Genomic DNA, 14,266 nt, shown 5'->3' on the forward strand with positions numbered 1-14,266 from the left:
TTAAATGGGAAATTCGCCCCTACCAACATGGCCGCAACAGAGCCTTGTCGGTTGGTTTGGCACTTCCGGTTGGGCAGTTACAGGATACTACCGTATTTAGAGTTAACGAGGCTTCTGTGCTTTCATCGAGTGTTGGACTACAGCTTCTCCACCAGCTTCACTAATGGAGAAAACATTTAGTGAGTTCAAGAAACGGCGTCTGAACAAAATTGACCTCAGTAAAAAGGGTAATGTGGATGAAGATATTGTTCATTTAGTGGATTTGCTCAATACCTGCGAGCAGTATTTTACGACCAGTTCCTGCTCCGGACGCATTACGGTCATTGACGGGGTGAGTAAAGCGTTATTTCGGTTTGCTATATCACTGTATCTCGTTGCATTTGTTTTAGCTAATGACACAATTTTATTTGCGCTACACAATGACGTAAAGTGAAAACTGGATTACACACAGGTCCCTTTCACGTGGTCAATTCTCGGTCAGCGCAAAACATTGCTCTGAGTACTATTTCACATGAAAGTTGTCGCCCTTCGACATCTATACAATTGTACATTGTGAAACAATAACATCCCGGAAACAGGAAATGCAAGTTAACCGTACTGAGCATATACGGAAGTTAGGCAGAAACCACATGTTCAGAGCTGCTTCACGGGATACAAGCGCATTTACATCAAAAGTTATCAACATCATGAGCCATGTGAACGGAAATTCAGTTCCACCAGGGCTCATTTCGTCGATCGTGAGGCGTAGACGCCGTAAAAAATAATAAAAAAACGTTTCATTATTGTCCACTTCGTCGCTTGATTGATGTGGCTAATACGTCGAGCGCATGCAGACAAAGGCGCGTTCTGGCAATCGCGGCGTGCCCCCCAACACGTCACGATTGTCGACTGGAATGTTTGTTACAATGTATCGCTAGCTTGTTGCCACTAACGCCAATTATGTTGAACAAAACTTTCAGCATTTTCAAAACATTGCGGATATAGACCGTTCGTGTTTATTCCTCGACAGTTATGTTAATCCTGTGTCAGGTTCACCAATCAGACATTCATTAAACAGGACAAAAAAGGACTTGAGATTCCATCCCTCATCACACCCGCAACTTTATCTGCGAGCATGACTGACAACACCCGTACATTTTTCAAATGTGACTGCCTGCCTCATAATGCGTTTAGGCATACTAGGTCAGACAGGCATCTTCCCCCACCATTAGAGCCGACTCACCCTAAGGTGTTGATCAATTAACAGCTCCACGCCTCTCTTCACCCAAGTGTCCACGACACGCGGCCGGAAGTCCAATAGGACGACCGCAAAAGTCAAACAACAAATTACGACATAGAGTGTCCTGGTGCCAAGTGCACATGTGTATACTTTCATGCTTGAACATGGTGTTTTTTATGGACAATCCTTGATGAGCACAGGAGTCCAATAACAGAACACCGCTCGAGTTGTGATAATGGGGAGCCCTTCCAGGTCTTAGTCATTGTCCACATAACCATTGAAGTCTCCCAGCAGAAAAATGGAGTCCACGTTGGGAGCACACTACAGCAATCCCTCTAAGGACTCCAAAAAGCCCCAAACAACAGTCAGGACCCGTCCCCCCCTACTCAAAGGTGGAGTGATGCTCCCCTCAACCACTGAGGTGAAGCCCAATATACAAGCACCAAGCCATGAGCCAATGAGTTTCCCCACACTTGTTTGCCACATCTCCCCATGGCCGAATCTAGTGGAAGAGGGTCCAATCCCTCTTGAGAGGACTTGGTACCAGAGGCTTAGCCATATGTGGAGGCGAGCACGACTATATACAGTAAGAACTTCTCAGCGTCACACACCAGGTTGGGCTCCTTTCCTGCCAGAGAGGTGACATTCCACGTCCCTAGTGCCAGCTTCTGTTGCTGGGGATCATATCCCCAAGGTCCCCGTCTTCGGTCAGTGCCCAGCTCACATTGCACCTGGACCCGATGGCCCCTCCCACAGGTAGTGGGCCCATGGAAACTTGGACCCATGTTACCCTTTTGGGTTGGGCCCAAGTAGGCCCCATGGGTGGAGGCTCAGCCACCATGCACTCGTCCTTTGATGCCTCCCTCCAGGCCTGGCTTCAGGGGGGGGGGGGGGCCTCGGCGACCTGCGTTCGGCAAGGGAAACCTCAATCTATTACTGTGTGTGTGTGTGTGTGTGTGTGTGTGTGTGTGTATGCGCGCAAACCTGGTGAACAACTACAGTTAACATTTGACCTCTGTAATTGCAAACAAAGGTTACTGTACCAAATATTAACGTTGGTTTTCTCAGGTGGTCAAATACTTATTTGCAGCTGTATCACACAAATAAATCGTTAAAAAGTCATACATTGTGATTTCTGGATTTTTCTTTTTAGATTATCTCTCTCACAGTGGGCATGCACCTATGATGAAAATTTCAGACCCCTCCATGAATTCTAAGTGGGGGAACTTGCTATATAGGGGAGTTGAAATACTTATTTTCTACACTGTACATGTCTTCACGTAGGAGGGAGTAAGTGTAAGTATTAAGGGAGTAAGGCTAGAAGTTTAGGTGCAGGGTTTAAATTATTTTATCTTGGAGTAGATGGGAAAAGAAATGGAGGAGGGGTTATTTTAAAAGAAGAGCTGGCTAAGAATGTCTTGGAGGTGAAAAGAGTATCAGATCGAGTGATGAGGCTGAAATTTGAAATTGAGGGTATTGTGTATAATGTGATTAGCGGCTATGCCCCACAGGTAGGATGTCACCTCGAGTTGAAAGAGAAATTCTGGAAGGAACTAGACGAAGTAGTCCTGAGCATCCCAGAGAGACAGAGAGAGAGAGAGTTGTGATTGGTGCAGATTTCAATGGACATGTTGGCGAAGGAAACGGGGGCGATGAAGAAGTGATGGGTATGTATGGCATCCAGGAAAGGAACTTTGAGGGGCAGATGGTGGTGGACTTAGCAAAAAGGATGGAATTGGCAGTGGTGAACACTTATTTCCAGAAGAGAGTGGAACATAGAGTGACCTACAAGAGCAGAGGTAGAAACACGCAGGTGGATTATATTTTGTGGAGACAGTGTAATCTGGAGGAGGTTATTGACCGTAAGGTTGTGGTGGGGGAGAGTGTAGCCCGACGGCATAGGATGACTCTGGTAGTGGGTAGGAAGACTAAGAAGACAAAGGTAGAGCAGAGAATCAGGTGATGGAAGTTGAGAAAGGAAGAATGATTTGTGGCCTTCCGGGAAGAGGTGAGACAGGCTCTAGATAGACAGGAAGAGCTCCCAGAAGACTGGAATACTACTGCCAAGGTATTCAGAGAGGTAGGCAGGAGAGTACTTGCGGTGTCTTCTGGTAGGAAAGGGGAGGAGACTTGGTGGTGGAACCCCAAAATACAAGAGGTCATCCAAGATAAAAGATTACATAAGAAGTGGGACACGGAGAGGACTGATGAGAGGAATAAGGAATACATTGAGATGGATCATAGGGGAAAGGTAGAGGTGTCGAAGGCTAAACAAGAGGCATATAACGACATGGACTTCAGGTTGGATATGAAAGAAGGAGAAAAGGAGCTCTCCTGGTTTGCCAGACAGAGGGATAAAAATGGGAAGGATGTGCAGCAAGTAAAGGTGATTAAGGATTGCGATGGAAATGTGTTGACTGGTGCAAGTAGTGTGCTCAGTAGATGGAAATACTTTGAGAAGTTAATTAATGATGAAAATGGGATATAACACAGATAATGTTTCAGTATCTAATTCTAATAAATATGAAATTTACTTTGACTTGATCTAAGTTCTAACGTTAGACTAGTCTGTCCATATATCTAAATGCGAATGGTCATTTTCCCCGTGGTACTTATCTTGAAGTTGAAAACTTTTCCCCTCTACGTGCTTTAGGAAGGCATAGATCATCTACTACTAGCTTTCATCAATGGATTGACAATAGATACCACCGTAAATTACACTACATTATAACAATACATCACGATTGCCGACACGAATGTTTGATACAATGTATCGCAAGCTTGTTGCCACTAATACCAATTATGTTTAACTAAACTTTCAGTATATTCAAAGCATTCCGGGTATCAACTGTTTGTGTTTATTCCTTGACAGGCCAGTGCATTTAACTTTTCTTCAGTTTCAGATCAAGAATTCTTATTGATGAAAAATTTCAAACACCGTTTTATATCATGTTCTACTAATATCAGTTGAAATTGGAAATGATCATTTCTGAGTTTGAAATTTAGGTTTTCTATTTTAGTTATGTATTTTTTTATTTTATTTTTAAATTACAGTTATGTTATGTGTCTGAGATGTTCCGAGAAAAACAGCTAAGACAAGCCTTGAGGACTGTAGTGAGTGAACTCAAACCAACCAAGATTGTCTTGCTCGAGAGGGACAGGCAGGGAGACCTACTGCATGAATGTGCTCCCTCAGACTGCCAAAGTGGCAGTCCCTGTCTGCTCTTTTTTTTTTTTTTTGCTTTCTCTGGTCAAAGTGTTACGTGGTTACAAGCTCACACAGTGAAAATGCTGACACAGATGGCTACACTAACAGCACATAAACACTAAGGTACATGTTTCTTCAAGGCTGCAAGAGTGTCCTGATTAACCCAACAAGAGAAAAAGCAGGGCATTGTTTAAAGACATGTTTATGGCAGTGAGGGGTATCATCTTGTGGTAGAAAGGGGATATCGCTTCCAAGTGTCGAGGAGTATCTGCTTCAGATCAGAAGGGAAACGCGCTGAGGTCAAGATGGATACATCGCTTCCCACTGTTCAGGAGTATCTGCTTGAGGTCGGCAGGGGGGTCATCATCTCCCAGGTGTCACTTGGTCATATTCTCAGACACGCACGCAGCTCACAAAGAGAATAATTCAGACTAACAGAAACAAATGCATGATAAATCAATTCTAATGGTAACTATAGTAGTAATGATATGCTTTTATCATGATACCTAACATAGTGATTAATTCTTTCACATTATGTTAATCCAGTAAATTATTTTAAGGTCTTGAGATTCCATCCCTAATCACACCCGCAACTTTATCTGCGAGCATGACTTGTGGACCACACCCGTACATTTTTCAAATGTGAGTGACTGCATGTGTCTGTCAACAAGTTCGCTACAGTCCTTCCTTAATGGTTTTCGTTGCAGGGAGATCTAACCTGCACAACATTTGACACTTCATTTCCACTAGTTGGAAATGAAATGAGAAGTGATGGTTACATACGTAGGGGGTCCGTTGCCTTTCTGCGGACTTGATCCATACATCTGTCCCTTTCCTCAGCCGGTTATCCTCACAAGGGTCGTGGGAGAACTGGAGCCTAAGCAAGCTTTTTTTGGGCAGGAGCCAAGATACACCGTGAACCAGTTGCCAGCCAATCACATGGCACATACAAGTAGAAACAACCATTTGGTGTCACATTCACACCTACAGGAAAATTTAGAGCCTTCAATTAACCTACCAGGCATTTTTTGGGGGGATCTGGGAGAAAGTCGGAGTGCCTGGAGAAAACTCCCACCGGCACATGGCGAACATGGAAACTCCACACAGGGAGACCCAACACATTTGAACCCCACTCCTCAGAACTGTGAGCCAGATACTCTAACCAATCATGCACTGTGCCGATTCTGCGAACTGGAGTTTTTAGCTGTGGGATGGTGACTTCTGGCATGTTTTTGTTGGTTTTGCAGTTCAAGGGTCTTTTTTTTTTTCATTTCTGTGTTCTAGATTTACAGAAGACTCAAAATTGACTCCAAATGTCAGACTTGAAGGCAGAGGTCGGTTGCACATTGCTGCTGCCAGAACTGACAGTCATGTTTAGCTTGTTCCATTTTCTAGTGATTTGGTCCAACGGTGGACCTTTTTTCACCAAGCTGCTTGACTATTTCCCTTAACTCTTTCCACCCATGTGGAGTTGTACAATTTCGTTTCTGGTATCTTTGGACAGCTCTTTGGTCTTGGCCATGTTACAAGTTTGAGTCTTACTGAATGTATGGGGTGGACAGGTGTCTTTATGCTGCTGACAACCTCACACAGGTGCATCTGATTCAGGATAATACATAGAGTGGAGGTGGACTTTTAAAGTGGGACTAACAAGTCTTTGAGGGTCAAAATTCTAGCTGACAGATAGGTGTTCAAATACTTATTTGCAGCTGTATCACAGATCATCAAAAAATCTTACATTGTGATTTCTGGATTTTTCATTTTAGATTACTCTCTCACATTGAACATGCACCTCCGATGAAAATTTCAGACCCCTCCATGATTTCCAAATGGGAGAACTTGCAATATAGCAACGTGTTCAAAAAATCATTTTCTTCACTGTGTGTGTGTGTGTGTGTGTGTGTGTGTGTGTGTGTGTGTGTGTGTGTGTGTGTGTGTGTGTAATTTTTATAGATTGAATAATATATTGTATCACTATGCCGGTATTTATAATGTGGTTAAACTTATTCTTATAATTATCATAACAGTATGGTCTGTATTTTGTCAGGAGTTTGCTTGTTGGAGGATTAAAGCTACGATGATCATAAAGCAGAGCCGAGCACACGACTACACACACCATGTGATTGAACATTGCAGAACTCAGCTCTTTACCCTCATGATTGGCGAAAGCAATGACCGTAGCACCAAAAAGAGACTGGTTATATTGGCTCACTTTTTTGATAGGGATAACACAAAAACCCGACTCCTTGATTTACCAGAGTTTGCATAAGGTACAGTGTCGGCATTCTTTGCTGTTATTGATGAACTTTTCCAAGAAAAAGACATTCTGTAAACAAATGTCGTGGGATTTGCTAGTGACAATTGTAACACTATGGTTGAAAGAAAAACTTTGTTCCCTCAAGAATCATAGAAAATCACGAGGCTGTGTTTAGCACTATATACGTTTGCCACCTAACCCTAACCACCAAAATACACTTGGGGAAGATCGCTTTCCATTGATGAAAGAGATTTACAAAATTCTGCTTTGCCTCCCTCACACTAATGCCAACAATGAGAGAGTTTTCAGCCATGTGAGGAAAATACATAGAGTTTAGGAAGACTATGGGAACTGATACTCTGACATCTTTGTTGCAAATTTCTGTTCAGTTTCTGTTCCAGAAGAAAACCATCTTTAGAACAGATGAAGTCTGCAAAATCCTGCACTGCTACTTACAAAAAGCAACATTAAATTTACTGCAAGTGGGGAAAGAACCAAGAAAGAAACTGAAATAATTGTTTGTATTTGGGAAATAAAATACCTTATTTACACAAATTATCTTGGCTTTTATTCTACATAGTCTGTCTTGCTGTGAGTAAATATGTGCTACGTTGTGTTTGTAAGGCTTCTCGCTTCATAAGAGGAATTGTAATCATTAATAAGGGGAGCAATTGGCTGTGTTTGACTGGTATGTAAATTGGATTACAGTGAGTTGGCACCTATTGTTTGTCATGTTTTAATGTTTGTTTGACCTGACTAATGAAGACATGGTCTGATGATCGCAGTGATTTCCAACCTAATGAGTCAAGGCACATATTTTACAATTGAAAAATCTCACAGCACACCAATAAACAAAAATGTCACAAAATGTTCATTAATGACATAAACTACTGTATGTACTTCCTGCCATCTATTAAAAGACCAGTCATTTTTTCTGTCTGCCACGGTGCCTCACTAGCATACAGTGACGAAAATAAGTATTAGTATACAAATTGTCCCAAAATCTTCGTTCGTTTGTTTGTATAATGATATATGTGGGGGTGTCAATTCCTTGTATAATGCAATTAGTTTGTCAGTCTTCCTCCTGCCACCACTGCAATGTGTGCAAACCTGGTGAATTGTTACAAATACAGCTGCAAATAATTATTTGTAACAATTCACCAGGTTTGCACACACTGCAGGAGGGATTTTGGCCCACTTCTCTACACAGATCTTATCTAGATCAGACAGGTTTCTAGGCTGTCACTGAGAAACAGAGTTTCAGCTCCCTACAAAGATTTTCCATTATGTTTACGTCTGGAGACTGGCTAGGCCACGCCTGAATCTTGATATGCTTCTTACGGAGCCACTCTTTGGTTTTCCTGGCTGTGTGCTTCGGGTCATTGTCATGTTGAAAGACCCAGTCACGACCCATCTTCAATCCTCTGACTGAGGGAAAGAGGTTGTTCCCCAAAATCTCACAATGCATGGCCACGGTCATTCTCTCCCTTAATACATTGCAGTCGTCCTGTTCCGTGTGTGGAAAAACACCCCCAAAGCGTGATGCTACCACCCCCATGCTTCACAGTAGGGGTGGTGTTTTTGGGATGGAACTCATCGTTCGTCTTCCTCCAAACACGGCTAGAGGAATTATGACCAAAAAGTTCCATTTTGGTCTCATCTGACCACAAAACCTTCTCTCATGACTCCTCTGTATCATCCAAATGGTCATTGACAAACTTAAAACAGGCCTTGACATGTGCTAGTTTAAGCGCGGGAACCTTCTGTGCCATGCATGATTTCAAAACATGACGTCTTAGTGTATTACCAACAGTCACCTTAGAAACGGTGGTCCCAGCTCTTTTCGGGTCATTGCTGAAGTCCTGTCGTGTAGTCCTGGGCTGATTCCTCACCTTTCTAAGGATCATTGAGACCCCCACGAGGTGATATCTTACATGGGGCTCCACTCCTATTGAGATTGACCGTCATGTTTAGCTACTTCCATTTTTTTAATGATTGCTCCAACAGTGGACCTTTTTTCACGAAGCTACTTGGCATTTTCGCCGTAGCTCTTTCCAGCTGTGTGGAGTTGTACAATTTTGTCTCTGGTGTCTTTGGAGAGCTCTTTGGTGTTGGCCATGTTACAGGTTTGAGTCTGACTGATTGTATGGGGTGGAGAGGTGTCTTTATGCAGCTAACAACCTCACACAGGTGCATCAGATTCAGGATAATACATTGAGTGGAGCTGGACTTTTAGGATTAAGGCTGATGGATGACAGCAATGAAGGGAGATTGGCACAGTATCAGAGAAGATTGGAACCCAAAAGATAAGAACGAATTACTTCCCACCACAGTAGGGAACTTAATCATCGCGTTAAAGGATTACTATAACGCACTTCTGCTAGATTCAGACAAAGAGCTAATTATACTGGCATTGGAAGAGCAAAACAAGATGATGAAACATTTGAAGAATATAGAATCAGAATGACTGCATGTTTTAAAGCAAACGGCAGCATTCCTGAAGATCACGCTTCAGGGAGTGTGTATCAAGAGCAATTAAAAAATCCTCTCCATTATAATTGAAATAATTCTATAAAACAATGGATTGAAAAACATTGGGTTGACAAACCAACTGGAACCCTGGAACAATACATTAACCAAGCACTGCACGCAGAAAGAGTGCTACAAAATAAGAAAAAAGTTGACACCTTTCTGACAGAGGAAGGAGAAATTTATGGAGCTTTATGCGAAACATTTAATAATTGTGGCCACAGATGAGGCAGAGAGCAGCCATCTCCCCATCAAAAATGTCACAACTAATGGTCCCAAAATGCCCCGTTTGTTTGTTGGGAAGTGATGGCTTGCTCAAACTAGGACTGGGCTTAGTGCCCTCTCCAACAGGAATTATAGAAGTAAAAAGAAAAACAGAATTACTGGGAGGACAGTTGAAAGTCTTACAAAATAAAAACCCAACACCCTGTTATTACACCTTAGACATTCCAAACAAACTTCCCACAAGAACAGGAGATCTCTTGCTGCAAACAGCTCGAGACATAATTGAACAAACAAGATAATATGGGGAGCGACTCACTTCATGTGACCATGTTGTACAAAAATACAGAAGGGTCTCATCAACAGTACAAGATAAAACTATTACAGAACACACCAGCCAACATCACTATTAATTATCTGTACTCAGATGGTATATCAGTAGTGGTGGCAGGAGGAAGACTGAAACTAATTGCATTATACAAGGAATTTACACCCCCACATATATCATTATACAAACAAACGAATGAAGATTTTGGGACAATTTGTACAGGGAGCACGAAATGTTTCTGATTGGACAGAAATAGAACCAGGCTTAGATTATAATGAGGAAACTGAACTGTACAGAAAACCACTTCATTGGACAGTGCAAATACAAATGGGGATATACTCATACTGACCAGATAAAACGAATTTAACCCTTTTAGGCCTCACTGAGGATGAGGAGGATTTGTTAAAAGGTGTGCCTGATAAATTATGGTCACAAGGACCATCAGATGTAGAACTCATAAAAGGAGCATTACCGATACAAATCAGACCCAAAACTGAGTACAGGCCCTGTGTGCGACAATATCCACTGAAACCAGATGCACTAGAGGGAGTAAAACTAGTACTTGATGACTTGCTTAAGGCAGGAGTGATAGTGGAGTGTAATGACTCACCATGCAACACACCCATATTTCCTGTAAAAAAGGCCCCTTAACGTGGTAGCAAATGTAGGATAAGCAGGGGGGAAATCTACGAATAATTGTCATCATAATTATCATACATTTGCTTCCAATAAAGAAATGCTTTCCTATGCCCTAGATAACGTGGCAGCCTCCTAGCAGGAGATAGCAAGAACAAAAACATCTAATCATCAGAACTGTTAGAACTGCTGCGTGTTAAAGAAATGATGACCACACATGTATTCAGCAATCTCACGCACATGAAAAAATATGTACACCTTGTTTCAAACTGCTTTGCTTGTCGTCTCCTTTTTGTAACATCCACGTAAATAAGGGTCGTCTCAAAACTAAATAATTAAAGGTGCTGAGGAGAGGATAATCAGAGAGTGCAGTGGTGAATTGTATGAGACAGTTCCTCTCCTCTCTCCTCGCGAGACTTGAACTGGTGTCTTTGCTTCCTTTTTGTCCTGTTTAATGAATGTCTGATTGGTGAACCTGACAGAGGTATTTTAGGGTCAGAATTCTAGCTGATAGACAGGTGTTCAAATACTTATTTGCAGCTGTATCACACAAATAAATCGTTTGGAAAAAAATCATACTTTGTGATTTCTGGATTTTTCTTTTCATATTATCTGTCTCACAGTGGACACGCACCTACGATGAAAATTTCAGACCCCTCCATGATTTCTAAGTGGGAGAACGTGCAATATAGCAGGGTGTTCAAATACTTATTTTCTTCACTGTAAATAGATGCACAAAGATACATTATTTATCCATTTTCTGCCACTTATCAGAAGTCAGATCGTGGGGGAAGTTGCTTTAGCAGGGATGCCCAGACTTTCTTCTCCCCACCCACTTCATTCAACTTTTCCGGGAGGATGCCAAGCCGTTCCCAGGCCAGCTGAGAGACATAATCCTTCCAGCGTGTCCTAGGTCGTCCCAGGGTCTGCTCCCGCTGGCACGTGCCAGGAACACCTCACCTGGGAAACATCTGAATCAGATCCCCCAGCTTCCTCATCTTGCTCTTTTCAATGTCGAGGAGCAGCGGCTCTACTGAGATCCTCCCGAGTGACCTGCACCGATCTGTCTGTTGACCTCTCATTCCATTCTTGCCTCACTCTTGAGCAAGACCCCAAGATACTTGAACTCCTCCATTTGGGGCAGGATCTCATCCCTTACCTGGAGAGGGCCTGCCACCCTTTTCCGACTGAGGACCATAGTTTCTGATTTGGAGGTGCTGATTCTCATTCCAACCGCTTCACACTGCTGCAAACTGCTCCAGTTGGGGATCACTGCTTGATGAAGCCACCAGATCCACATCATCTGCAAAAAGCTGAGATGCAATACGGAGGCCAGCTCTCCAGACTGACTCAATGCCTCGGCGACACCTAGAAATTCTGTCCATAAAAGTTATTTACATAACAATGGGCAACCCTGGTGGAGTCCAACCTTTACTGGAAATGAGTCTGAATTTCTCTGAGGGGGACTTACTCTGGCACTAGTCGTATAGGGACCGAACAGCGAGTAACAGGGTTTCAGTTCACCATACACCCGAAGCACTTCCTACAGGACATCTTGAGGGATACGGTCGACTGTCTCCAAGTTCACAAAATGCATTTAGACTGGTTGGTGAATGTCTATGCACCCTCAGGAACTCTGCCAAGGGTGTAGAGCTGTCCACTGTTCCACGGGCAGGATGAAAACCACACTGCTGCTCATGAATCTGAGATTCAACTTCCTGATGGACCCCCCCCCTCTCAAGTACTCCTGAATAAGGGTCATCCGGAAGGATCTCAGAGTGGAGCCGCCATATTGAGAGGACCCAAATGAAGAGACTGGGGCATCTGATTCGAATTCCTCCAGGATGCCTCCATGATGAGGAAACGTCTACCGGAGATGACCCAGGACACATTGGAGGGACTACATCTCTCGGCTGCCTGGGAACGCCTCAGGATCTCCCAAAAGGGTTGGATGAAATGTCTTGGGTTATCAATTTTTAGAAACCATAGGGTTCGACTACTCAAGCAAAATAAATATTGTGTGTAACAGTCTGGTCTTTTCTCTCCCCTTATTTTGTTTATTAATTCATTTGAGGCTCCCGAAAGCTGTGTCGTGCAGAAGAGAAACCTTGTCTTGCTGTTTGTTTCTCATAAGGAATGCAAATTTGATGACGTGGTGAGGATTTATTTTTTTTGTCATTGACCCATTCATTAACTCAATTATCTGAAGACTTGAATATTTGCAGGTACTCCACTATTACTTGATGCTTTTGCTTTTCAGATGTCTGCTTTGGTCAGCTCTTGTGGAAATGCTGTGCTGAAGTTTGAGCCATTTATCCTCCATCTTCAGTGCAGGACACTGGGGGACGCACAGTTAATGGTGAGAAAATGGTTATTGCAAAATGTTTTACCATCATTTCTCGTGTATAATACAGTCACTCACATTTGAAAAATGTACAGGTGTGGTCAGTCATGCTCGCAGATAAAGTTGCGGGTGTGATTAGGGATAAAATCCCAAGACCTTAAAATAACTTACTGGATTATTATATAACATAAGTGTCAATTAAAAATAAAATAAACAAATACATAAATAGAAAACAAAATTTCAAACTCAGAAATGATAATTTACAATTTGAACTGGTATTAGTAGAACCTGATATAAAAGGGTATTTAAAATAAGTATTCTTGATCTGAAACTATCTGAAGAAAAGTTAAATGCACTGGCCTGTCAAGGAATAAACATGAACGGTCTATACCCGCAATGATTTGAAAATACTGAAAGTTCAGTTCAACATAATCAGCATTAGTGGCAACAAGCTAGCGAACATTGTAACAAACATTCCTGTCGGCAATTGTGATGTAAACTACCAGTAGATGACCTGTATCTTCCTAAAGCATGTAGAGGGGAAAAGTTTTCAACTTAAAGATAACGCATACCACGGGGAAAATGACCGTTACAACTTAAATCAAGTCAAACTAAATCGGAATCTCATACTTATAGTTCGCGGGGCGGGTGGAGGGTTGGGGGGTGCACGCACACATCGCCGCAGCAACCGTAAACAGGAGGCCGGCTTCTTAGAACACGCCTTTATGTGAGTGCACTCGACCTATTGCTCACACCTGAATCAAGCGACAAGGTGGATGATAGTCAAACGTCTTTTTTGGGAAAGGCACGGCGCCCAAAATCAACCAAAACTGCCTTGTGATCGACGGATTAAGCACCCCTGCTGTAACTGAATTTCCTTTGACATGGCTCATTATGTTGACGACTTTTAACGTAAATGCGCTCGCAGTACGTGAAGAAGCTCTGAACATATGGTTGTGGCATCACTTGCTCAGTAGTGAGAAATGCTAAGTACGGTTAACTTGCATTTCCTGTTTTTGGGTGAAGACTGCTTGTTTAGTTAACGTTTATGAAATAAACACGGAAATTAATGTCAAGACTACACAAAATAAGCGACGTCTTTCAATATCTATTTTTCTACTCGTAACAAATTTTACGCCCGTGATTTTTCGTGCTCGACTGTGCAGATTTGTGAGCGCGGTCGTCAAATGTGAGTGACTGAATAAGGTGCATCCATGTGTAATTTGCACTCCCAAAATTGACCTCAAATTCCTGAAAACCCCGTTTACCAATGCATAATGCATTTTTACAAGGCATGATTTTGTTTCTACACAAATAATGAAAACATGATGTCTGTACGGTATTTATTTATTTATTTTTTTTTTCAAAAATGTATTCTGCAGTTAAGTATTCTATTTGAACATTTTTATTTGCCTGCTCTTAATTTGAAATTCATAGCCCCACTCTTATTTTGTAAAAGAGAAATGACAATGACAATGAAAATAACAATGACTTTTTATCCTCAACCCACCTTGTCACCATTT

The 14,266-nt window shown here is 42.3% G+C and overlaps 1 protein-coding gene across 4 annotated transcripts in view; it reads left to right on the forward strand.

Moving 5' to 3' along the window:
* tyw3 (tRNA-yW synthesizing protein 3 homolog (S. cerevisiae)) overlaps nucleotides 1-14,266 on the forward strand; it is a 35,031-nt gene continuing 20,765 nt past the window's right edge. The window contains exons 1-3 of one of the 4 annotated variants that reach the window (XR_009797605.1): nucleotides 1-331; nucleotides 12,474-12,554; nucleotides 12,660-12,758. Coding sequence is in view for 3 of the 4 variants with exons in the window: in XM_061838286.1 (XP_061694270.1) it covers nucleotides 164-331; nucleotides 12,474-12,554; nucleotides 12,660-12,758 (348 nt within the window). In the remaining variant the exon portion in view is untranslated. The remainder of the gene's footprint in view (nucleotides 332-12,473; nucleotides 12,555-12,659; nucleotides 12,759-14,266) is intronic. The other 3 variants (XM_061838286.1, XM_061838285.1, XM_061838284.1) reach the window with 3 other exon arrangements.

Source organism: Syngnathoides biaculeatus, chromosome 13, assembly GCF_019802595.1.
Source record: "Syngnathoides biaculeatus isolate LvHL_M chromosome 13, ASM1980259v1, whole genome shotgun sequence".
In the NCBI taxonomy this organism is placed as follows: Eukaryota; Metazoa; Chordata; class Actinopteri; order Syngnathiformes; family Syngnathidae; genus Syngnathoides; species Syngnathoides biaculeatus.